Source organism: Anoplopoma fimbria, chromosome 12 (genome assembly GCF_027596085.1).
Source record: "Anoplopoma fimbria isolate UVic2021 breed Golden Eagle Sablefish chromosome 12, Afim_UVic_2022, whole genome shotgun sequence".
NCBI classification, from domain to species: Eukaryota; Metazoa; Chordata; class Actinopteri; order Perciformes; family Anoplopomatidae; genus Anoplopoma; species Anoplopoma fimbria.
This window is the reverse complement of record NC_072460.1, coordinates 10,656,419-10,683,502: the sequence shown is the minus strand read 5'-3', so window position 1 is coordinate 10,683,502 and position 27,084 is coordinate 10,656,419. Positions and strand designations below refer to the sequence as shown.

Sequence of the window (27,084 nt, the reverse complement as noted above, 5' to 3'; positions counted from 1 at the left end):
TAGCTGTCAGGTGTCCCTTTATGTCTGGTAACGGGACAGTCTAACCAGACACATCTGACACAGGTGTTTGTTTGCTATTATAAATGAATGCACCGGTATTCTATTCATTTGACAAAATAATCCTTACTTAAGGTGAATTTAGAAAGTCATCTTTCAACCAGGTTTTAGTTTTCATCAGCAAATGGAGTTTACTGTGTTGGAAGTGGTTCAGTTGACATAACCAAAGTCACCCTAGTGAACTTAGAAACTTCTGTCATGTGATGCCGATATAGATAAGCTTGAAAGCTAGTAAGTACTGCTTGGGCTGAGATTATTGTGTGAAACTATAGTCCCATATGTCAAACACACTGAAAGTATTACACCGTTATACTCTTGAAGTTTGACTCTGTTGATTCATGATTTGAGTGCAATCAGTGAAAGTATTATTTAAAGGAATGGTCCAACATTTTGGGAAATGTCGTAAGGCGAAAGTGTCAGAAAGCCAGCCGTTATAGCCAACGGTAAAATGTGATACTTGTTTCCATATGGGGATATTGTTACAGTAATAAAAGAAAAGTGATATAATATTGTTATATAAGTAACTGAATGCCTGAATGATATTTCTATTATGATGACAGTTGACAGTTGGTTGGCATGTGGCCATGGTATAAAGTGGGATAATACCCGCCGAGTTGGATTCTGTGGAGGCAAATGGATTGCAATCGAAAGCATCCCTATTCGGTTTGTTTGACATTTTTCCCTTGATAAATGACCAAAATGACTTGTTGTTGATTATTTTCTGGTGAATGACTGATTGTTTCAGCATTACTGTTAAAGGAAATACACTGGCAGTCGTATACCTCTCCCTCTACTGCTGTAAACAGGCAGATGTAATCTTTGTGAATGCAGAGTTTAGTCCAATTCATCAATCAGCGGGCCATTAAAATAACTGGTCGGAGCCATTAAAACCTTATGGTACACATTCAGCTCTCCACAGTTAAATGATAAAAGGTAAATGGCTAATACTGGCACTCTGAGCTGTTTTATGAGTTTCATCTGGGACAACTTTAATGGAGCAGGTTAAGATGAAGGCGGTTGCAGAACGTTCTGGAACACAGACTGACTAGTGTCGATGAGTGGCGGCGTTACAATAATCTCCAAAGGCACGGGCACGGGTGAATAAACATGTTCCTACTCGCCAATTCAGATGTGGAGAGGAAAACGGAAAATATTCAAAAATACAAACACAACTTCTCATCACGGCCCTACGCAAGGTACAATGAGACCTTCAATAATGAGAAACTGTGAGGAATAAAATGTTGAGGAAACCAGCTGTCTTAGCAAGAACAAGAAGGCTGAAACTACTTTGGCACATGGATGGAAGTAAGGCATCTGTATCAATCTAGAGTCGAAACAAAAGAGTTGAAATGGAGCATTGTTCCAACCTGCAAAAATGTCAGACCTGTGTAAAGAAAAAGCTCAAGCATTAACTGTTAATCAAGTGCCTGACAGCACGCTCCGCTCTTGTGCTGCCTCATACCCGCAATCTAACACTGCAAAATAGTATGTGGTCACCTCCAAAAATTAGAGAAAAGAACTCAGCAACTTTCACAAATTCAATAAAAAAATACCAATAAGAAGGTTGAAAAACAGAGCAGAGTTTGTCATGGTGTCACGACGTTGACCTGAATGTTGATATTGCGATGGCGATGAGCAGTGAGAGGGGGGAGATGTACACACTCCAAGCTCTGGAGCCGCGGGCACTCATACCTGGAACACAAAGAAAACACACAATTATCTGATGTGAAACCTGCTGGAGGTGGCGTATGGTTTTCCTTATCTTAAGTTTGAGCTCTTAGCTTTGTTGATTACCTGTAGACACAGCTGAAAACAGATTTGTCTTCTCACTGAAAATTAGATACCTAAATTTCCAAATCATAAATCATGCATACTGATGTTTAGCAGGGGAATGTAAAATGTGGTAAAAATGTATTCATGTCCTGGCTTATGACTGCGAATGTAAGTTAAAAATGTATTAAGGGAGTTAGGTGCCTGATGCAGTTTGCTCTAATCACTAGTTTCTCAGGTATGATTTAAGTGAGTCAATTAGCTCCTATGGATCACTGAATATTTTTCTGTAATGACATCCATAAAAAACCCTTTCTGGGAAAAAAAATATATTATTTAAGCAAAAAGACCACTCCTGAACCACTTCTGATGTTTCAGAGCTACTAGTTTCTATAAACACAGCACTCTGTTTTGCCTGCTAATGTGTTTTGGCCACATCGTTTTCTTTGCAGTAACCAAAAAAGTAGCCTATTTTTCAAATGAAATTTAAAAGAGAAGCCAGTGTAGAATTCGATCTCTCTCAACTGCTATTTCCAGGTAATCAACACAGAATATCAACAATGCAAATTAGCATTTAGAGCAGAAGAGGAGCCCCCCTGGAGTCCCACAGGACAGTAATAGCATCTACTAAAAGAGGAAGTCAACCTCTGCGACAGAGATGGATTGCACTGCATATTTCTGCAAAAATATAAGCCGGGAAGAGCCCGACGAGGGTGGCTGGGGAGACAAGTAATGGTGAGTCAACGGAGAACAAAATGTCCCTGTCAGGTCAAAAAAGTGCTAAGTGAATTCATTTACAAGAGCGGGTATATAACAAAAAATTGAAATTGTGAGCGTTTGAGGTCCCGGTGAATCTAAATGTCAAATGTTGCCTTGCTGTTGTGTTTCTCTACATGGTGGCATCAGCATATTTCAGTGCCACGACTCAGTACTGAAAATATATTTTTTCTTCCATCTGAGAGGCAAGCCGAACTTAAACTATTCCATGAACTTTCATGTTTTAACCACCACAACTGTGAACAACAAGCTTACTTAGTTGGTGGATCCGTATGGGATCGGAGGCCGGGCCCAGCCCTCCCTCACTCAGCGTCTGGATGTGGATGATGTAGTCGTCATCTTCCTCAGGGAGCGTCAGCTCTGCCGTCCAATTGGCTGTTGTGAGTGTGTTTACCTCTTTGTGCCTCTGTCTCCTGTACGACAGCTGAATGGGGGGATGAGAAACAGGGTTGGTGACACATAGTGCAATGTACTTACAGTCTGACAGCTTAGAGCGAGCAACCACACGGGTAAGGTCCATGCTTCACTCACAATAGGAATAAACATGTTAGTGTGGACCAATTTGAGAGAGTTACTCACTTGGTAGCCCGTAACTTCTGACTCCGACTCCGTTGCCACCACAGGTTCCCAGTAAAGAGTCAGCTGAGAGCCAATTAGGGACCATTCGACATTCAGCGGCGGTTGGGCTGGTGCTGCATGATTTAGAAAGAATTATTTTCTATATTCCAGCACTAAAACACATGGCTGTCACTTCGTTCAACAAGATTTATCATATTTCTCTTTTGGGATTATACTACTTCAAAGAATGACATTAGAAGAAGATATTGTTTCTACCATCTTACTTGGATGATAACTAGTGTTCAAACACCCGAGCAGCAGGGGCATCTTGGGTTGAGGTAACTTACGTGGCTTTTTGGTGGTGACATTGATTGCGGGGAGGAAAGGGCCGGTGCCCGCTGTGTTGAATGCGCTGACTGTTAGGAAATACTGCGTGTTCCCTTCCAAGCCGCTGACTGTGACAGAGGTTTGGTTCCAAGGCACCCTAACCTTCCCCATGGTCTCTGGTTTAGTGTCGTCTTCCCAGTATACCACCTGTTCAAGACAGAGAGCGTGTCATCTGGGATTGAACCGTGATATATTGTTTCGGATTGGAGGAAAGTGTGACATACAGCACAAGTAGTTGTATCTGGGGTCTTGGGAGAAATCTCGTGTTGTTAAAGATTGACTCTGGGTGTATCCTCTTAAGAGAGATCACAATTTTCTTTTGAGTTTCCAGTAGGATATGTGATCTGACATCACAAAGCCTTTGTCAATGGACTTTACAACATCTTGTCGAATGTCTCACTATGTTCAGATACAACTGAGAGAGGGACAATAGGGAGTGATTATCCTTTTTGAATTGATTTTTGAGTAATTTATAAATTATTTAATCATAGAAATGTCAAAAAATACAAAAAAAGAGCCCATTATAATTTCCCAATAGCTCAAGGTGACACCATCAAAATTCCTATTTTGTCCAACCAGCATTTGAAAACAACAAAGGTATTTAATTTGCAATCATATAAAACAGAGAAGCATCATCTGCTCGAGATGTAGGACCAGTTTTGCATTTTTGCTTGATGACTGAAACGATTCATCAATTATCAAAATGAACAATCATGATTTCTTTGTCGCTAGACTGATGGATTTATTGTGTAATCATTTCAGTGCTGCAATACATCAATCTGTGTTGTGTATTACGGAATTGAATATTTATTTCCCCACTAATGAAAATCCAGCTAATCATGATATGCATTTAAATTAAAATAATACAGATCAAATACCAATCATAAAATAAGTAATAACTTTTATAACCATCAAACTGAATATATACTATCCCCCCATCTATCTACCTCTCTGTCATCTTCATTCAATGTTGGCTGATGTTGAAATCATTGGGGAAGCTTAGATGTGAAATGAAAAAGAAAGAAAGAATAACAACAGGATCTTATAATAGAGCCCTTTGATCAGCCTGATGATTAAGTAACAAGTATGCAGGTGAGGCAATCAGGCTGTCCCAGTTTTTGAAGGTAAAATAGAATGCCTCTGTTTTGGGGTTTAAAATGTAATTTAATATTCCTTTTCTATTTAGTGAACAATAAAAAGACTCCACTCCCAGGGTGCTGCTTTGTTAGACTGTAAAAAAACAACAGAAGGCAGTTTTTGGTATAATTATGCAGTTTTTTGTGGCAGGGTATTTCTTGGTATGCCGCGTCGAGGTCTTGTATTGCAGCACAGACTATCATGAGTTCTGTATCATTACACCCATAATTGACAGCCACTTGAAAAGGCATGTGGACAGGCAATTTTATTTTGTTCTCTTAAAAAACGCTCCGACATGTTTTTTTTTTCTGTCATGTTGGTACAAAGAACTGTATCATTTTGTCTATAACTGTCGCCGAACTGAAACAGCCATTTCCATGGCGACGCAGAGTTTGGAAGTGATGGCATTGAGGTACAACAGGGGTGATGACAAGCATTGTAATTTTGTTGTGCATGTGTGTGTGATTTCTATTTCCATTTAAAAGGGTAAAATGTACCTCATAGCCCAGAACCCTTTCAGGAGAGAAGGAGAGAGCCTGCCAATTCACCTCAATCTCAGAGGCTGAGACACTTCTGGCCCAAACTCCCGCTGGCATCCCGCTTGGCTCTGAAAACAGACGACAAGAGACTGAGCATCGCGGCATTCTTCCAACAGCACAGAGAGACAAGCAGAACAAATCTCTTGAATTTTTTACATTATGACTGTGCCGCGTTCTTGTTGATCTCTACTTGGATGATTCATCACACACAGGTGCTGCTGGTAAATAGTCCAACACTCAACTACGGACTGACCCCCTCTCAGCATGCTGAGAGGTACCATAGATCTAAATGCCAACTGGTTTTCACTTCAGAATAGCCATTCAAAAGAGTGGTGATATTTGGAGACCATTTACCCATCCTTGCATAAACATGTTGCACGTTTCTCTGTTCTTTTATACGTTTCAAATTATCCATTTTCCAGCGTGTGTCTTTATCTATCAAGTGCTTTCAGCCCAGTAAATGCGATAAAACTATTTTCATGATCTTTGTCCTTTTCAAAAACTGAGAAAGCTTTGTAGCTTTGCAAAAAAACCACTCACGTCCATTGCCTTACCAGTCTCTGCAGAGTAGATGGTGATCACGGGGCTGAAGGGACCCTGTCCTTTGCTGTTGTAAGTGCCAACCTTGACATGAAATGGAGAGAAGGGCGCGATGCTTTCGTTGCGGTACACGTAACGCGACGCACCGGGGGCAGAGGTGGCCACGTGAGTCCAGCTAACTTCTCCAAAGGCGCGGAAAGCAATGATGTAACCAAAGCTCTCGCCATTCTGTAGTTCTTCGGGGACAGGCTGAGAGTGAAACACAAAACTATAGTGATATTAAAACATATACAAGCCACTCACGTTCATCCCGCCGCTGGGCTGACATAATCACCACCCACTCTCGTGGCGCCAAAAGAACTGCGTGACCCACAAATTGCTTTTGTGACCCACCTGACGAAATGAAATGAGCAGTAAAATGCCATTTAAAAAAAAATCTAAGCTCATTACAAAACGTCAGCTTTTAAAATTAAAAGTTATTTCTGCATTTAATGGAATGAGAAACTCATATAATGAGATAGATTTAGCCAACTAATGACTTATTCAGTATCCACCCCATTCTATTATTTTTCAACCACCCTACTGGTTTACTAGATTTGAGCATTGCAGATTCGGCTGAACAGTAATTCACCACAGATCCAGGACTCATAAATGACAATAACTGTCAGATTAAGTGTTCTGCTTGTGTATACATTGTTGCTGCCTCACATGCAGACTCTTTAACTAAGAAATTACAACGACTGCAGCGCCAGACTTCAATTGCCCCCAAAATTTATGACACCCACAAGCCCAACAGAGCAGGGAGGTTTGATTTAGCGAGAAATATTAAGCACCTCACTCAAGGATAAAAAAGATTAACTGCAGGCACTTTGAGTAACAGACTAGAGCATAAGACTGATGGCTTACCTCCCATGTGATGACCAGTTCCGCTCTGCTTCCACCTCCTCCGCCCACGTCACCTGGTGCTGCATCAGGAACTACACAACACAGACCTCCATATAAGAAACACTTCAGGCTTGACAAAGTTGAATGGAAAAAGATCGTAGTGCAATCCTAAAACCATTTTTTCTTTTTGAATATAAGTCACAATTTGATAAAAAATGATTTATTTGAGGTCAAAGAAGTGAATCAAATTTACTGTACCTGCGTCCTCTGTCCTGGTCTTGACCGACACAGGGCTGGGTTCCCCAACCCCAACACTGTTTTTGGCCAAAACCCGAAACTCATACTCCACCCAGGCATTGAGGTCCACCACAGTGGCTGTCAGTGTGTTCCCATCGATTAGCTCTGGGACTGGAATAAAACAGAAAACGTACAATGTACAAATACAAGCATAAAAATAGCTGAACACGTGGAATAAAAGAGGAGAACCCAATCTATACACAATTCCAAGATAATTAAATGGGCAGCAAAACCTTAAAATAACTGACATGCAAGTGTTAAAATGCTGAAAGGGACCGTATGAGCTCAGAGGTTGAGGCTAACAACTGTTATTACTAGTCACATTACTATCACTATTACCTGTACCATTAAGCATTTTAGCTTTACTTCCACCCTGAAGCCCTTTTGCTTTCTCGTTCTGCAGGTTTCCATGAATCGTTGTGGTACCTGGACCGTAGTCGTGCCTCCTGCTGTGAGCCGACTGACACCCACTGCTACTTCGATTATTATTATTAGTCACATTACTATCCCTATTTTCATGGCTATAATTCTACTGTAATAATTGCTGCTGTTATTATATGTAGTCTTATTATATGAATCATTTATGTCATATACATTGAATGTGTTGTATCTAAGAACTGTTATGCTGCTCATTCTGTACACATGACATCTATTGCATTCTGTCCATCCTGGGAGAAGGATCCCTCCTCTGTCGTTCTCCCATAGGTTTCTTCCTTTTTTCTCCCTGTTAAAGGGGTTTTTTAGGGGAGTTTTTCCTGTGCCGATGTGAGGGAAGGACAGAGGATGTCGCATGTGCACAGATTGTAAAGCCCTCTGAGGCAAATTTGTAATTTGTGATTCTGGGCTATACAAAATAAACTGAATTGAATTGAATTGAATTCCTTTATACTAAGGAAGGACGAAATTTGACATAGGTAATGTACTGGTAATGTAGGTAATGTACTGGAAGGTCGCTACCAACACTTGAGATAAGTGTCTGGCTCTTTATGTGCTAAATGCTCCACTCCGCTAGTTTCTACATTCTTCGCTGATATAACCTGATGGTGAGAGTGGAGTAAAACAGTTTGTAGAACTGAAGGGAAATGCCGAGTCAGGTAACCCCTTATACATTACCCATAGTCATTTGATCCCTTGTTAAAATTAAAAAATATATTTTAACCTCTTTAACTCAAGTTTTTTGTTGTTTTTTAAAATTATTTTCTCATTTAGTAGGGATTGTAGTTAACTACTGTGTGTTATATGTTGTTATAACTTATTGAAAGATGTGTACCGTACTCTATTAAACATTGTTTATGGTGTTTATATGAATTTTATAAGAGACAAAGATATACATATGTTGTTTTATTCTATATCTTGCATAGGCCAACAAATACAAATTGACCATTTACAGTTTTCCGTGGAACAGTGAGCTCTGTCCCTGTCAAATAAACTAATAAAATGTTTTTAAGCAACTTGCAATGAGCGCATTCAATTTCCATAGCAACAAGAGCTCAAGAAGACATGCACACTGACTTGACTTCAGCAGATGAAAAGGATTTTGGTTTTGACCGAGGCCGATGTAAAGGTCGTTAAGTGGTTTATATGAGATCATGTAAAAGTAGCAACAATGACCTCTTGTTCTCTTGAGGAAAGAACCTGAATCCCGACCATCTCCTGAGCCTTCTTTCTGTATCTGACCCTACACTCTGACCTCCCCGCTGATGCAGGAAGAGAGGTGAGAGAATTTCTCCGTGGGGATCCATGAATTATCTGAGTACCATCATGTGTGGAATAAGATGAATATTCATTTTCAAGCGTTGCCCACCTGTATTAACCCTCTGCCAGCCCACGGTGAAGGGAGTCCTAGTCTGGATGAGGTAATTGGTGATGGGGCTGCCGTTGTCTCTGCCGGGACTCCAGGCCAGCTGGGCTGTACTGTCTGTCACCTCCTCCACCGTCACAGAGTCTGGAGGACTGGGGGGGCCTGGCTCAATCATAGGCACAGACACTGTGAGGTACTTGCACAAGCACATACGGCACAGACCAGACAGCAGAATGTGGATGTAAATGTGTGCACTCACATGTACTGCAAGGAAAATATGAACAGAAAATACATTTGCATAAAAAAGAAAACCTCCACATAAACTATTTCACTCCGAGAGGTTAGTATGCCTCTATATCTTGAAATCAACATTAGCAAGAGAGAAACCATTTTTAAAAGCTTTGAGTTTGAGTAGAAATGTACGCCCCTTCACAAGGAATTAAAAGTGAAATCAAGATTTCTCCTCCAATATTCAACCAACTTGTAATCCTTCCCTTTCATGCTCCTCCCGGTAATTGATCGATGAAACAGCAGACGTATGAAGATGCTGGGAGTCAAATTAAAAGGTAAAAGATGAAAAAAGGGCCTCATAGCCCTGAAGCACCAGCGTTTTATCATTTATTTTCATTATCCTACCAATTAAGCGTTGTGATGTTTTACTTTAGCCTCATCTTCTGTTTCCTGTTCTAATGAACGTGTCGGCTCATCAGAAATAATAGACCACTGGAGAGCGGTGAGACAGACCGCAGAATAATAACGCCCCTAGCTCCGCTCACACTCCTTGCCGCCTCTGAAGTGGTTCCTAATCTGAGGCAAAATATTCAAATTATTAAAGCGTTAAATGATTATTTTAATACACAATCAATGGTTTATGCAGCATGTTCGTGCAAAATCTATAAATGCATGTATGCTAAACAAGTAACGGCTGAACTACATTCATGTTTTTGTTTACAGAAGCCTTGAACGTGCAGCCCACATACATTTGGCCTTACAGCTCTGGCTTTAGAGATATTGATCTTTGTAAAACTCATTAGCAGCTCCTGATTAAAAAAAACCTTAATACACTGGCTTCAGTAATACATATTAATGGGGCACACAATCAAGGATCAATTCCTTATCCTCTTAATTATATTTCATTGGCTGAGGCAAGAGTGTGGTGTCAGTGTCTTGAGGGTGTTCAAATAATCTGTTATTAATATGGACAGACTGTCTGGGCTTTATATTGTGAACTTGGCACAGGGCAAATTAATATCTGGCTGTATTGTGAATACTTACAGACACGGTGATATTATTCTGATCTGGACTGAATATTATGCAAATTTGTAATATACAGCGTCACAATCTGAATAATAGTATGTAATAAAACTATTGAAATAAAAATGATAAAAACTACTAACTGTCCTATAGTTGTGTCAGTACCTATGTGCTGTCTTCCAAGAGGACGATGACGACGCAACTGTCAAACAAGCAGAAGTGCTCACCAAGTGATTTGAATGCTAATGACTATGATGTTATCTGTATAACATGACCTTCTCCATAGCCACCACCACCCGGTGGAGTGTTTGTGAGGCCTTGTGGAGTGGCATCTAAAACATTTTCCATTTCCATTGTGAAAAAACAAGCATCCAGATGATCACTCAAGAGTCTTTGTGTCAGGAGCGATTATCATTGACCTTCAGTGCCGCGAGACGAGTGGAGCGAGACAGGATCGGAAATAGCACCCAGCAAAATGACTGAGATACCTTCACTGGCTGATATATTACATGGTTAAATAATGCGTCTATTGCCAATAACACTAATAATCAGCATTGTCATTTCATAAAAGTATATATACGTTGCTGCGATCACTCTCGCTCTAACGTAAAGAGCAATCACATTGACACACCAGTTATCACATGCAAATGAGTCCTGCATTATTCACATTGTTGTCTTAACATTAAAAATGTATTTTTAGAGCCCATGTTAATGCAGCCACTGAGGGAAGAGTGTTTATCTCCATATAGAAATGCGGAAAGTTTGATTTTATATGTCAAGGTTTTCAGCTATCTGTCTCTAAGATGTGTGCCTACACCCCAAAATATTTGGGATTTCTTTTTTATGTTGCTCGCAGCTCTGAAAATATACATCTTAAAAAAATCAACAGCAACATCTCTGTGCAGATTCAGTGTCCACATTTCTTTGAATAATCCACACAACACAGAACCATTTTCTGGTAGAAAGTACTTCCAATTAGGGACATGGGCACTTTTTCTGAAAATGTGTTTCTGTTAGTGGTGAAAGGTATGTTTAGAACTGTACTTCTATTCTGCTACATATAAGAGGGACAAAGTGTGCTTTTTCGTTGACTGCATTATCTGATAGTTATTATTCCTTCGCAGACTAAGACATAATGTAAATAAAATATAAAATAAAATACAATACACTGTGCAATACCTAGATGTTTCAGATGTCAATGAGTTGTTTATCAGTTCTTTCAAAGTTAAAGCCCAATATTTTGTATAAAGCAAAAATTAAGGAGAAATAGATAAAAATGAAAACAATTCATCTAGCAGAGTTTTTATTTTAAATAAATAATTTAATATTCCCTCAGATTCATCTTGTGACTTTTTGGAACGGACCCATCTACAGGTTGGGAACCACTGGACACAACTATCTAAAATAGTTAAAACTGCAGTAGCATTCGTAACATAATAATAACGTCACAATGTCATATATATAGATTATGAAATATCTTTCAAGGAGCCGTTTTTCTGCATTAGCACTTTATCTTTTGATACTTTAGTTACATTTTGCTGATAATTCCTTTACTTATGTAAGACATTTTATGCAGGACTCAGGAGTCTGGAGTATTCATACATTGTTGTATTGATACTTTTATTTATGTAAAGGATCTGAGTAGGCCTACTTCTTCCACCTCTTGTTATTATCCATTGTATTGAGGCGTTTGCAGTCATCTCAGAGATAGATGTGTTCCAACCTGGGAAAATAGAAAAACTAACCGCATGGCTGGATACCACAGGAGGTGAGAGAGAAAACGTGTTTTCATCTTTGTAAACCGGGTGACAATAGCCTGTATCTTGGGAGGTTCATACACTGCAAGAGCTTAATTGGTGTTACACATTATTTGAAAGTGTTACTTGTGTCCTTCATGGGTCGTAGGATTATGGGTAGTGGGGGTTTCCAAACAGGATACTCGACATGTGACCACTGTCTGTTTGTTCGAGGTCTGCAGTTGTGATCAAGCAACGCCATTCTTTGCCCTCCATGACTAGTTTTCTATCCAGCTCCATGCTTTGTCGCCCAACATTTGGAGCCGTTCGATCCAAACAATGAGACATCCACGACAGCTGCCGTGAGCAGGAAGTGTAAATAATGCACAATCTGAATCACAGACAAGTTTCACCCAAGTCAATACAAGGCCAATCCATTGCCATGGCCTTGATATTGCTTTTTCTTTAGAAACAGCCTTATTTCCACTTAGGACTCAGCCAATTGCAAAGGAGTGCTTACTAATGGCATTTGCCTTGAAGATCTTTAACATGCCAATCTGAATCAATCTCTCACCGGCTGGTATCCTTACAAGATAAAGATTTGGATCCATCCATTTCAAATCCTGACACCAATATCGTCCCTCACCTCATCTGACATTTAACACATTTGTGTAATGTCAGTTTGCTGGGCTATTTGACGTATTGATCAAAGCCAGATACCGACCTTTCTCTCACTCAGCCCGCCACACAAATCTGCCTCTACCCCAAACACAAAACAAAACTTGTTCTATTTTGTTCTGCCCGATGTAGCTCTTGACAATCGTGTCTCTCTGGAGTTATACATACTGCATGAGTGAACACAGACAGGCATCTAAACATTCCACTGTCAAGTACATTGCCACAATATTGAAAATTGGTCATTAAAAAGAGAGAGAACATTTTCACACAGTTCTGTCATGTTTTTCTGCTCTCTGCTTGCACAAACATAGCTGAATGCAATATAAAAGAAAAGCAAGGCTCCTCTATTTGATGTAATCAAGTGACTGCTACTAGAAATAAGCAGAACATAAAAACTGTAGACTGTCTGATGACATCCACATTCATTCTCATGAGGATATGGGCATTTTGGTTGCACTGCAATAACTAGCTGAGACAAAACCCATTTGAGTTTAAAACCATAAGTGACCATTGTTATGCCCCAACAGTCAAGCACTCTTTATATTATCAATAAAGCATATTCTTATTATGTCACCAAATATATATATATATATATTAGAAACAAAGCTTTGTTTATAAACCCTTACAGAATACAGACATGTTTTTATTGGGTTGTTGTCTACATCTATCAACCACTTTATAACTATTACATGTCTGAGTGTCCTTGAGCAAAACACTGAATCCAGAGTTGCTCCCGAAGGACAGACCAGCGCCTTGCATGGCGGCTCTGCCTGTCGATGTGTGGGGGTGTTGTGAGATTGAGAGGCAAATTGTAAAGCGTTTTGTCCGTTAAGGTAGAAAAGCGCTACATAGATGCAGTCCATTTACCTTCTACTGTTTATAGTTAAGAGTAGATTTTATAATTTCCTCTTTTTTGAACTGATAGAAGTAATATCCGCATACCTAGATCAATGCAGAGCACAATTTACCTGCAACTTCCCCTTTTTTATAAAAGAAGTATCCAAAAACAATCCTGGCCGTTCGCCCTGTTTTAATTAGTGACTGCGGAGCGGAGAAGAGGTTTTCTTACCTTTGACAATCAATACAGCCACGGCTGACAGGCTCTCCACGTCGGTGTCCACAACACAGATATATTTGCCTGCATGGTAAAGCTGAATGTTCCTGATCATCAGATCTCCTGCTGCTGTCTACCAAGGAGGAAAGAAAGCTTTATGTAGCATGAAAGATAACAGACCTTGTGACAGCTTATTAAAGAATATAGTGAGGCATATATAAGGTGCAGTAAATAGCTGTGCCAAAAAACATTAGCAGATCCTGCAGTTATTTAGCTCGGACTTTGCAGAGGAAAATCCAGTCTTCCAGAAAAGGCCTGTTTTTAAAAATATATTTTTCAGCAAAGATATTTTTGTCTTGACAGTTCTTGCAGTCAAAGCCATAAAGGCAAACATAATGATAAAATCCTGAATATCACACTACATTTTAGTCACACACTTCTGTCCAAGATAAGCTCGGATGAAAAGGATCAAGGCCAAATTGTATACAGCAAATGGAATTTTTGTGTCTTACGAGGTTGTCATCATGACCTTCAAGACCTGTTGTGAAAAACTACACAAATAAGCTATTACTATTGAGTTCAGCTGTATTTTGCTCGACTGGAGAGAAATAAAAAGGCCCTCTGTATTCTCATCTGTGAGGACACCCGTAAGCAACGGTAAATTAGTGGTGAAATCGTTCTCTTGATATTGGCAGGGAAATGTGGCAGAAGAGCCAACGTGGTTTAATTATGGAAATTAAATTTCCTTGAAGCAGCAAAGTTAAGTTGATAATCTCTTTGGACTGGGGACATTTCTGGGGAAGTCTCTTTTCAGATAGGAACATTGTCAGTCAAACACACACACACACACACACACACACACACACACACACACACACACACACACACACACACACACACACACACACACACACACACACACACACACACACACACACACACACACACACACACACACACACACACACACACACGAAGAATGGTTTATCTCGAAGGGTGTGAGGTTGTTCTGAAAGTGTTTTGTCATTTGAGGCTCTGCCAAGACACCTCTGATGATGTGTATCTGTGTATCTGTTATGAGAAGCTGTGCAGCATGTCAAAGTAGGATTTAAGAATTATTTAAGAATCAAGATTAAAAAAAATAGATTATTTCAAAAGGCTGAGCTCGAGTAGGAGAAGTGTACTCAAAAAGATGACGAGTAGTCACAATTCCTGAGAAACTAATGCTTTACCTGAATGATGGTGTCTATGTGTAGGAAGTATGTAGGAAGTCTATTTTGACAAAGCATAACTATGTTTTCGTCCTCAAACGTACAATTGGATGCTGAGGGGGGCTGAATTATTTAGTAGTTCAAAGATTTTCCTATTTCCACAGTTTAATATGCCTCCATGGACACTTTAGAATTGCAAAAAAAGGATGGTATCACACCCATTGCAGTAAAACTAGCCACAGTAAATCTTCAAGATGTCAAACCACCAGCTGTCTCTTTTAACTAATGGCAGGGATGAAGTGAAGCAAGATGGGAAGAGGTGCCAACTGCCCATTCACACGTTCTGAAGAAGTATGACTGCGGGTCACTCACCCCGCCCACTAGCTCAAAGTGACCGTCTCCCTTGGCGATGAGTTGTCCATTGAAGGCCCAGGAGAAAGAAACGTCAAGGACGGGGTCACTGGCGACCTGACAGGGTAGCACAATGCTCTCGCCCACAATGATCTCCATGTCCACTGGCCCCTGGGTGATTCTGGTTGGATCTGCCCCAGAAGACCCCCCCCCAAAAAAAACATTGTGAGAGGGAGTCATTTCTGACAGCCAATCTCACACAGAACATGAGACATTTCATGGCGTGATGAAACGGGATGAGCAGTGTATTGTTGATTTTCTGAAGTAGAGCCTCAATGGTGAGACAACACTTAGGAGACCTTGCTCTGTAATACACTAAGTCACAGGCAGAATATTATCTCTATAAAGGAAGGTCTCATGAAAGTCTTAAGTCGAATAATGTGATAACACGCAGCCTGCCATTACTAAAATGGCTTAATACTTCAGGCTGACACAGCTAGAATAATCTTCTGAAATCCTGATAGCAATTACAATACACTGCAGATCAGATAAAACTTCATGTAATGGGCTGCTCTGTGCATCCACGACCAAAATGAAGGGCCCTGCTTCAAAGTCTACAATAGCAATCATAGGGCTAAGTCTGCCCTGCTTCAAAAGTCAAGATAATGAATCTGCTAGAATCAAATAAAGAAGGTGCAGCACAAAGGAAAAGGATTTGCACTCTTACATCTTATGGAGACTGTCGAGGGATATGAAAATCCCATGTAAAAAGTGTCCCCTCAGTTCTTAGGCGGGTGATTATCAATGTCTGGGTCATGGCTCTGTGTCGCTGACTGCATTATGGCCTTGAAAAATAACCCAGCCATTAAAAAAAATAAAATATAACGGGCCTTGGCAGTGACGGCGGCAGACAATAGCGTTCAGCACATTAATAAAACCAATGAGAGAACACTCAACTATCACTCCACTGGAAACACACACTCGACAATAACAGCATCTGTAACACCTCCTCACTAGCGCTTTCATTGCCTCCACTCAGGGCACTTTCATTTGTTGCAGTAAATTGGTTGTTTCAAATGCTTTGCGGAAAACAATAATAGAGTATTTTCTCAAACACCTTCCAAGTGCATTATTGCAGCCGCAGCAGAATGCAGCCGCACTTAACTCAATCGAATTTTACTGAAAGACAAGAGTTTCTCTTTCAAGTTGCACTTTGGGTTTAGATAACCATTACACCCCCTAAAATGACTAAATAAACAAAACAAAAAATGACATTTAAAAAATCGATCCAAAAACATTTAAGGATGTTACTTAATTATGCAAAGTCCCTCGCGGACAGAGAATTCCCCAGTTTTGACAAGCTCCTCGGAGCAAAACTTGAAGTTTGTTTATGTTTCGGCCCACCAGTTATTGACTCAACTCCTGATGATACAGTAGCTCTCTCCTGCATTAATCCATACTGAGCGACAAATTCTGCTTACTAAGTGGGATGCATTCTGCTATTTCACAGCCGAGCTTACCCGTAACAAGGAGCCTTCCAGTTGTACTCGACATGCCAAATCTATTCCTAGCGAAGCACGTATAGCTGCCTGCATCAGACTTGCTCACATTGGCAAGCCTCAATGTTCCATCTGGGGAAAGTGTGATCCTATAGGAGTGTACAAACAGAGACAGCGGCTTGCAATACAACTTCTAAGAACAAAGAATATATAAAATAAAAAATAAATAAATTTGTCATTAGATAAACTCTTATTCTTGGTTTGTCTACATGTCGATGTACATACCAAAACGAAAAGGGCGCAGGTGGGTAAAATACTTAACTGGTTATGTTGGTATACTTTGAACAGTCATCGGTCTTATGCTATGGCATCATTACCTGTCACTGGTGTGGATGGGCAGGTTTCCTTTCTTCCATAGAATGCTGGCGATGGGATAGGCCTGGGGTTTACACTCTAAAGTCACTGTAGTGCCTGCCTTGGCTTTGAGCAAAGCTCTGAGGACGTTCCCTGTGAAGTCTGGAGGAGAGGCTGTGTGGAAACAGTAAACTGTCTTTAGTACAAGGTTGCAGCAAATCTCACGGGGCATTTGAGGCCCGCCTCAGTTTGATCTGCAAGAATCATCAAATCGTAAAGTAACGGAGACTGACATTTGAAACACTTGTGATTTAAAAAAACTAATACATAAATTGGATCACTACTGGTGATTATTATTTTTATCTGCTATGTAGAAAATGGATTCAAGAAGACAGCCTATCAACATTGTATCTTTTAATTGGTTTTACTGTTGGTTTCGCTGTTTATTGTTAAACTGGGAATTCTGTATCAAACACCCCATCCTCACCTTAACATCAAAGTAAACCAGGATATCATGAAGGGGAAAAATATTTTTTAAATGCGTTTGGCCCCACAAAACCCTCTTTGCTGACCCCATTATCCGCTAATCCAGATAACCTTTAAGAATGACAGTAAAATGACCTTTAAGATTCTTTGACAACAATGATTGGAGGATTTAAGGGAGAGATAAATGCCAGCCCACCTAAAACCATTAGTTCAGCAGCGAAATATATGACGCCGTGTTTATTCTCCGCCACACACTGGTACATGCCGGCGTCGGATAGTGTCAGCACCGACACTGACATGACTCCGTCCTCCACATGGATTCTTTCCTGTGAAGAAAAGGATGAAAGAAAGCAATTATTGCTGAAGACCTAAAGGTAGCTTTCACTCTGGCAGAAAGCTCAATAAGCATTGGACTGGGTTAGAGGCATTGTCATTGGGCAAAGATCAAATCAGGATTATGTTGCAGTGAATTAAACATTTTTGTTTTCCAAAATGCTCGTTATTGCCATCATGTAAACCAGTCTTTGCCACTTGTAATAATATCCTGTAGTGACAACTGAGCATGTAAGATTTGTGTATGTTTGGCAAAATGAAAGGTCATGTTATAAAAGTAATTTATTTTTCCATGTGCATGCATCATTAGACATTATTGATAGAATAAATGTTGTTTGAGGTGCTACGTGTAAGGATTTTGCAAAACGAATCACAGTCCAATCTTTTATTATTTCTGTTTTGCGTGTCAGAGCTAAGCTTTCTTTTTTAATTAAAGAATATGTGTTTACACAATAGTATGCTTATCAATAAGCCATATACTGTAAATCTGAAACTGAAATCATGAAAACTAGACAATACTGTCTGTTTTAAAAGCAACAGAATGCTGATCATATTATAAATCCTGCATCTGTTAGTATATTCTTAAAATCTAATTAAAGAGTGACTTTTAGGAGAGGTCTTTTATTGACAAAACAAAACTTGCTCTGAGCATTATGAAATGCTACTAAGAAAATAAAACAACAACAAGTCGAGTTTAAGTCAAGTCAAGTTTAACGCTATGTATTTCCCTGGTGGTCTGAGGTAAGGTTTGCAGTGGTATACAGTATATTTCACAGTAGATTAAACCCATTGTCCCTAAATCTGGAGGAGCTAAAACATGCACCATGAATAATGAAAAACAACCACCGACTCCATTCAGATGAAATGGAGCAATCTCCCAGGGACTACACTGATCCACTCTCTAAGACTGTGTAATCTGCCAAGGTAGAGCAGAATAAGAGACAGTTACATCCGTGCCTCATCACTGGCACACCTCGGATGTTTACCCTCTCCTCTCATCTCACTCTGAATTGCACTCGGAAAAACAGCCGCGCGTTTGACGCCAGGCTCTCTTAAAAAATGAAAGGATGAGCTGAAGCCGAGGATTAAGTCTTTAAAATGAAACATTGGTAGGTGGCAGAAGACAGGCAGCAATTTACCTCTGAGAGTAGCTGTTGGCCGTTCTTCAGCCATGTGTAGGAGGGTTTGGGCCTGCCATTGGCTCGGCATTCCCAGTATAGTCTCTCCTCTATGGCCAGGGCTGTGTCCTTCATGGCCTGCATCCACTGAGGCTTGGCTGAGGGAAAAGAAATATACTCCGGTGAAATAGCTGAAGAGAACCAGGGGGGACGGAATTATCTCACCAAATATTCCTCATACAAAATAGTTCAAAGGAAAGCGTGCGTAGATTGACAGCTCAAATAAGTGGAATTCATAAAGGAGAGCAGGTTTGTTCTCTAAAGAGGAGAGCGGAGTGAATGTAGGGTATCACTCAGTTCCATCACTTAAATGTGTCAGCAGCCTGTGGCAACTCCAGATTAGCACGAAACACCTCGCCACAAAGCAGGAAGCTCTCATGACGGCTGAAGTGCACCCAACGTCTCCGCTCACCCCGAACCTGTCACCTTAATTCTGTGTATAATAAAAGATCACCCCGGTCTGTTTCCCATCCAGCACACGCAACACCCTAGCTTCTTACCTCTTACATATTTACAGCTTTTCAGGAATTGCTCATGGGTAGAGTGTTGTGCTCGTAATAAGCACAGCTCACTTCGCAGCCACTTTACATACCCGTCAATTCCAATTTCACAGGTGTCATTTTTCCCTCTCTCACAAATTCACAGTGGCTGAAGTAAGCCAAGAACCCGCAAATGTAACTACTGCAGTAAAATTAAATCCAACAGTGCTCATTACCCGAGAAGGAGGTAATGACTTTTTTTCCCCGGCGCCGTATATAACAATGAGCCGTTTAAATTATAACTATTATCATATTACCGAATAACAGCTCTCAACCACTTTAACCAGTTCTTGATGTCACATGCTAGGATGAATGGAACACAACAAAGATCTTACACAACTCTTAATATCAGTAATATGTTTTGTTTACATTACAAGCCAAACAAGAGTCTCAGTACCATAGAATGCCAGTCGACCGGTGGCTATGTTCTTGCCCATCTTGTTCTCAGCCACACACTCGTATCCTCCTGTATCATCCTGCTGGAAGCTGGGGATCTCCAGCACTGCATTGGAGTACTTCATTTTCACTTTACTGGGGAAGGGAACGCCATTAGCCCTCTTCCAGGTGATTTCTGGGACGGGGCTGGAAGAGACAGAGGAAGAAAAAACCTCAGCAGGGATTATGATTCAAGTGTAGTAATCCTGCTGCAATAAAGTATTTGATTGAGCTCAAAAGCCTTTTCACTGTATTTTCCGCTGCTGATGAATGGTTTTGAGTTAACCCTTTCCGACAACATAAAAAATAAAGCTGTCTCAAATGATTTTCAGACCAATGGCGGCTTGACGCCACATTCTAAGGAATATAATTGCCACAGTAACTTTACTATATAGAAATCCAGAGGTCTGGAATGAAAGACTGCAGAAGATTGAAAACATGCTTCAAGGAATCCAGCTTACTTCCCGAGGGCGAAACACTCCAGCGTAACTGTTGATCCTTTGGCGGCGGGTACATTGTCTGGGAAATTAACTTCTATTTTCGGCTCGTATTCGCCCATCACTCCTATGAAGAGCAAGCACAAGAACTTGCTCAGTCTTCCATTATTCATGACTTACAAGCAATATGGCTTGCATTACGGACCAAACAATAGCATTGTAAAACTAACAGAGGAGAAATAAAAGACACATGAGCAAACATTCTCTCATGGGTGAACTCAAAGCAGTGCATCACTTAAATGTGCCGTCGCGAAAGTGCGGTGAAATACCAGCGAGGAATAATTTCAATCTCTTCTTAGTGGAATAGACAGAGTTGAATTTGAAATCTTGTTTTTTTTCCCCCAGCTAGTCTGGCTGTTTATCTATCATTTCAAAGCATGAGTGGGCAGTTCCCAACCTTCTGGTGTTTTATTGTTTGCATCAGTGTTTATGACAAGTCAAGGCCGGGATCAGAAGAGGATGCGATGAGATTTAAATCTATTCAGCTACATGTACAGTACACTGAGTGGAAACTAACTGGTTGAGCCACCAGAACACTCAATGTAATGGTCCAGTGACGTATGGCTCATGTTTAATTCATTCCAAGGCAATCTTTATTCACTCTTTCTATGAAGGCGTAACAGAGAATAGAACAGAGCAGAGAGAGGCGGCTTGAGAATTCAAGTGAAAGCACAGGGAAAGCTTTTAAAGGGAATGCGAAATTATAAGAGAGCCAAGTCAGCAAAGAAGAGATTTGGGTGCTTTGTTTGCTGGCCTACATTGAGGAGCAACTATTTACTTACAAGCATTAGCGCTTGGTGACTCAACGACAGTGAGGCACGACAGGACAAAGAGCACTCATGCAAGTACGATGATTAAAGCCACCTTGAAAGGAAAGGTCCTCAATACATGGCTGAAAGGCATACTTGTCACATCATGGCTGTGGGATGTGTCTTACCATCTGTCCTGAGGATCAGAGACGTGGGTGAGCTCTGAACTTTCCCCTTTGTGATGCTGTTCATCACGACACAAGTGTAGTTGCCCACATCGGAGGGCTCCACCTTGGCAATGTAAAGGTTTCCCGTCTGCTGGGAGACGAAACGCCGATTGTCTTGTTGAACAAAGTACGGGTACTCGTTGAAGACCCAGGCATAAGTAAGGTCTGGAGGACAAACAGGGACACAAATGAGATGATTATGGATAGAATGCAATGTGATATTAGATGTGATTATAAAAAAGGTGACAAGATTATACTTGAATCTACACCAGAACTTTAAAGAACTGCACAGTTGGTGATTGAGATGAATGTTTACCTCCTGAGGAAGTGGGCGTTCCACAAAGAAGCACCACTCCTTGTCCCTCGCGGACTGACACTGCGCTTCTGGTGTGGACTTTGAAATGATCTAAGTCTGAGGGGAGACAAAAAATGAAAAGAAAGATCACTGCAGGATTTCACATAGCGGAGTGGAAACAGAGTTGAGCAAAAGCTTTCAGCCACACACTGGCACAAGCCCATAAGGAAATTGTCATGAGAATTGAACTTCGGTGAATGCCTGAGAGAGAGAGGGAGAGGCACAGAGCGACAGGCAGAAAAGGGCTTGCTCATAGGGGGGTTTTGTAAAGCACAGAAAATACAGTGCAGAAATTTTAGCTCAGGACCTGAATGCGATATTAGATATACTTTTTTGTATGACATGAGAACTAGACTAGAATGGGTTACAACTCCGGTTGTGTACATGTCTATGAGAGCTGAGCATTGCTTTTCGGTACAGGCTGCAACCCCTAAACCAGGCCATAACACAAGAGAAAAAGAAAATATGGAAATTATCTAAGATTAATACTTCAAGACCAAGGTAGCTTTCTAACTAAAGCTATAGTGTACTGTGGTAAAGTATAGCTAGAATGTGTTAGTAAAAAGTAACAATTTCTTATTATTATTCTATAAGGTCATATAAAAAACACGTATGTTTTTCAGTGCATGTTAATAGTGAAAGGATCAGGATCACAAAAAGACCACAGACATTTTCCTACTTGACCCTGGTGGTATTTAGCCATGCAGATATATCTCCCAGTTACTGTGTATAATCGACAATCTTCGCTTCAATCAGTTTCAAAGTTTTCAGTTGGACTATATTTAGTTGAAGGCGAAAATAGGTAAAACTTCTATCAGAGAGGCGTTTAGATTATACAGTGTAACCAAGACATTAATTCTCCAAACACTCATCGTGGTTGTTGTTTTTTTAATATATATACAGTATTTATCTTAAAAGCTTGTCAAATACATCCAAAAATATCTGCATGACCGGATCCCGCCAAGAGAAGGTGTGAAATGTACTTTAGTTAAGATGTGCATGAATAGAAGAAATAGTAAGTATTCATTTCTTAATTTTCTCGAGAGTTTTGCTGGTTTCACCACCAAAGATGTGTGATCAGTTTGTGTATACAGTCTTATATTTGGGCAATGCAGTTTTAATAAAAAGCCATGTTTGCACTGTTTCTTTTCGTAATTTTCATTAGTCTTCTTGGTAGAAAAAAGAATATTATAATTCAGTCAGTGTACACTATTGTTTCAGCCCTTATTGAGGTATTCATCATGCACTACATTTAGGAATTTAGTTGACTACTTTACCTCAGAGAATATCCAATAAAACACCAGACTTTTTACAGAGCTAAGCAAGTAAAAGTAAAGTAGTCATTCTTTTGTTTGCATGTACGATCATGAGTAAAGAACAGTCGTCACACTCAAACTGCCCCCATTTATTGTTGCAGCACTCATAAATATTGCAAATATCGGCCACCTAGTTCAGCGTGTGTCTGCATTATTTGCTAAGTGCAGTTACACTTCCATACCATTTCCTAATAAAAAAGTGACAAACACTGACTTCAACTTACAGGCAAACTGCAGACTGGCTCTCCTGCTGAGGATCGCTCCTACAGTGTTGAACGCCATACACTGGTACATTCCTACGTCCTGGTAGCGGTCCAGACTGCTTATAATGAGGTTGCCCCCAGACAGACGCCGCCGGCGATCCAGGCCCAGATTTATGAGAGTCCCATTCAATGACCATCTGTGAGGGCAAAGACACCATCAGTCCCTGGCAAAGCACACTGTCCATTTCTTTCTACCGACCAAGGTGGTCTGACAGGAGGTGAGCGAAGAACACAACTCACTTGAAGCAAGAATAATACAGTGTACATTTGTGCTGGTGTCGAAGAATTCGCAGGCTCGTGGGTTGAAGCAAGAACAGCATGAACTTTACGGTTGCGATGTTTGTATTGAATTATTTTCCTGCAGTGCTACAACTTCCCTAACAAAGTTTTGAACAGAACTATTTTTCTAAAGTCAGAAAGTCAGAGTAAGTGAATAAATGTGTGTAGATCTGTCAAAAGTAAATACACGGATAAGCTTTTGAATGTACTCTGTTCTCTTTTTATTCAGTCCTAAATTGTTGTCGACTCACATTTTTTATAAAATGCAAGGTTTTGATGATTTCATGCTTCTACCTTTCTTATTCTGTAAATGTTCCATGAATTTTGCATATTGCTTTGTTCCTGTAATCAAGTTATTCTGTAATCCATATAGCTATAACATGCTCTTGGGATATTGGTTGCGTGTTTATATAACCCTTAAAATGCACATTTCTTATTTATATTGTATATTTCTGCTTCTTATCTATTTTTCTTTATTTTGCTCGACTACTATTTGCTGCTGCAGCTATCCCATTTTCCCCGCAGGGATCATTAAAGTTTAATCTTAGAGTATCACACACAAAGCTGTCTTTGGCTATTTAAAGAAAGCAGAAGATAAAGGTTTTAGAAGCCATCCTAGATATTATCATCAGTCTTAACCATAATCACCCCTTCTCTGTCACATTATATTTACATAATGTCACATTATTCCACCTTTGACTTCTCATTAGGACAAAACATTAGGACTTGGCAAGAGGTAACAGGGGGCTCATGTGACAAAGGATGCCTCTCATGCTCCCTTTCACCTTCCATCACATCCTTCATTTAAAAAAAATACTTTGCACAGCAGGTTAAGATTGTGTTATCAAATAAACCAATCACCTAAAAGAACTCTTAAAAACATTAAATCAATTCATTGATTTAAACAAGCCCCATTATTCAGGAAGAAAACACTTTCATCCACCACAACACTCATCTCTTTGTGAATGCTCTTCAAAAATGGAGTATTGATGGGTTCAAGGACATAGCACTTTTCAAGAATCTTCCATCATTTCTCCCTAAGCATACAAAATAACAATTTCTTTCCTTCAGCCACCTTCTGCTATTCTACTTCACTTAAGTGGAAATGAAAGCTGTGGAGGGCAGAATGGCCAACTATCCAAAAGCTTTCAAGTCTAACCTCCAAAATAATTTCTTAAAGAATATCTAAACTATCGAATGTAGATGAGTGCTTGCTGCCATACTCCAGACACTTAGACTTGACAGCTGTTTTTATCTATGCTTTGGGGTTAACCTTATTTCTTAAGGCTATACAGTATGAGAGACTTGTCTGTACGATGAATACCTAAAGGGTTGGCTCGGCTGGTGATACATGCATGTATGCGTTTTGATGTCGAGTGCATTCAGCTCTTTAACAAGAGTCACCACTTCCTCCTCTTTTTGACCTGTTTTGAAGTGCAATGGGCAAGTGATTGAATAGCAGCTCCAAAACCAAATTACTCTGCCTTAGACTCTTTTTATGAGCACATGTTGTCCAACAATCTGAACCTATAGAAACTCAGGTATTCTGGATCATCCTGCCGCTCAGAGCCTCAGGCTTCAAATTTCAGGTCAAGTTAAGGTTAGGCAAATAAAATGCATCTTTTTTATGATCCCACGGGGAGAAGATGATTTTCCATAAGATGTGGTTTTCTTCCATGAGTTTTTATGCCGCTACAGTGTGCATACTATGAAAGTCTCATCTCTTTGTGAGAGACAGGGCTGGCAGAGGAAAGGAGAAGGTAGAAATAGGGAGGAGGGGGGAGGGAGCAGTGTGAGCCTATTTACACTTCAAGAGAGGAGCCAGCGAGGTGTTGAGGACTTGCAGTGCCCAGCACAGCCCGCTCGACAAGACAGCACGTTAAACATGCTCATCTCACCTTTAATCAGTACATGGAAATACCCGGTCTTAGGCGGTGAATGTAAAAAGCCGTAAATAATGAGGGTACATACTTCACGCCACTATCTTCCAGCTCGTCTGTGCTGGCTGTGCCGCAGTAAGTCCGCTGTTGAACGCCTAAGACACTTGTAATCAATGCCTGCTAGAGCCAACATGGTGTCTAGCAACCTGCATTGGTCTCACAGTGTTTTTATGAGAGGGGATTTAGAGATGCATTAAGATGCTACACGTGTGTGGCTGAAGATAATATCTGGCGAGGCAACAGGCAGATTGGCGGCGCGTTAGTCAATATGAGTCAAGCCATAATGACGCCACTGCTTAGAGTGTCTGTGTGCATTCAGTCTAATTTGGAGAAAATTAAAAGGAGAGAAAGCTTCTGCCTATTCCATGTGGAAAATCTTAAATTTGGCAGATAATAGAACAGTTTGATCAGTCTGTAAATTCAGGAAAAAGACATCTCTTTACTGTAATGCAGACTTTAAAACCAAGAAAGGACCACTCTTGTGCTATACTCGCTTACACATCCTAAAGTTATGTTTCCTTCACAGTACTTTACATTAAACATGGTCCTCTTAAGACACTGAATGCTTTTACTAATGATAGTGTAGTGATGAATAGCGAGAAAGAGGAGCAAGTGCTGCTGATTCTGTGCTGGAGTCCCTCTAAGTTTGAACAAAGAGAAGCAATAAATGGTGATGTTTACTACCCACTGAAATACAACGTTTTTGTAGGGAAAATTGTGTAATCCAGTGTTCAAACAGATTTTAGGATTATTGGTTATAGGATTCACTTGGTTTAAACGTTAAAGTAAACATACACTTTCATTTGAATGTGTTCCTACCTGTACTGAGGAGGTGGCGTTCCCTTTGCGTCACACGTCAGAGTAGCTTCTTCTTCTATGGAGTCGATAGGAATGAACAAGTCACCGGGCTCCATCCTCCATCTTGGACCATGGTATGATCCACTGTCCAGACAATCTGTCAGAGAAACAGCAATGGTCTGAGCATAACAATAAAAAAAAAAGGTGCCATTTTAATAAAGTTCGGCCACCATAATTCCCCGTTCTTCTGGAGGAAATAGGATATTCAGGTCAGATAGGGGGGCTCTCTCAAAATGGGAGGTTAGGCATTACTGAAAATATGAAGTGTCTAAACACTGTACGTTTCATATCATCTTGAGTTGTCGCAAAGTGCAGATTCATCAGAAAAAAACTAATTGCATTACAAATCATCCATTGTTAAATTGCTATACATTACATGTAAATAGTCAAATCTTCAATACGTTTTAATCTTTTCCTTTGCTTTGTGGTTTGTGTAAGTTAAATCAAGGAAAACATACAAGACAAAGAAGCAACAGTTTCAGGTTAAAATCACCGGGCAGTAAAGAAAAAGATTGAGAGTATTGTTTCTCTGCTGTGAATGGAAGTCAATACTGAGGAGTGGCCCTTTAAACCCGGGCCATCCTATCATCTCTGACACTGACATGATTTTCACCTCTTCAGCTATCATTCCGCAACTGTAAATGTCCAAACGTGAAAGAATCATTGCTCATATAAAAAGGTGGTTTACCTGCCAGACAGTCGATGATTGATAGCAGTAGAAGCTGTTTCCATGGCAACGTCATA

The 27,084-nt window shown here is 40.2% G+C and overlaps 1 protein-coding gene across 1 annotated transcript; it reads right to left on the bottom strand.

The window, feature by feature from the left end:
• Positions 1-1,651: 1,651 nt before the first annotated feature.
• cntn3a.2 (contactin 3a, tandem duplicate 2) lies at positions 1,652-27,084 on the bottom strand. Its single transcript, XM_054609066.1, has 22 exons — positions 27,029-27,084; positions 26,302-26,437; positions 23,225-23,400; positions 21,646-21,741; positions 21,291-21,494; positions 20,318-20,420; positions 19,819-20,003; positions 18,844-18,980; positions 17,568-17,697; positions 16,909-17,059; positions 16,553-16,680; positions 15,050-15,223; positions 13,486-13,599; positions 8,752-8,910; positions 6,909-7,058; positions 6,672-6,742; positions 5,780-6,014; positions 5,184-5,293; positions 3,510-3,696; positions 3,184-3,296; positions 2,860-3,028; positions 1,652-1,749 (listed from the first exon to the last, which is right to left on the bottom strand). Exons 1-22 carry the CDS (start codon positions 27,081-27,083, stop codon positions 1,652-1,654), a joined length of 3,081 nt encoding a protein of 1,026 aa, XP_054465041.1. The 5' UTR covers position 27,084.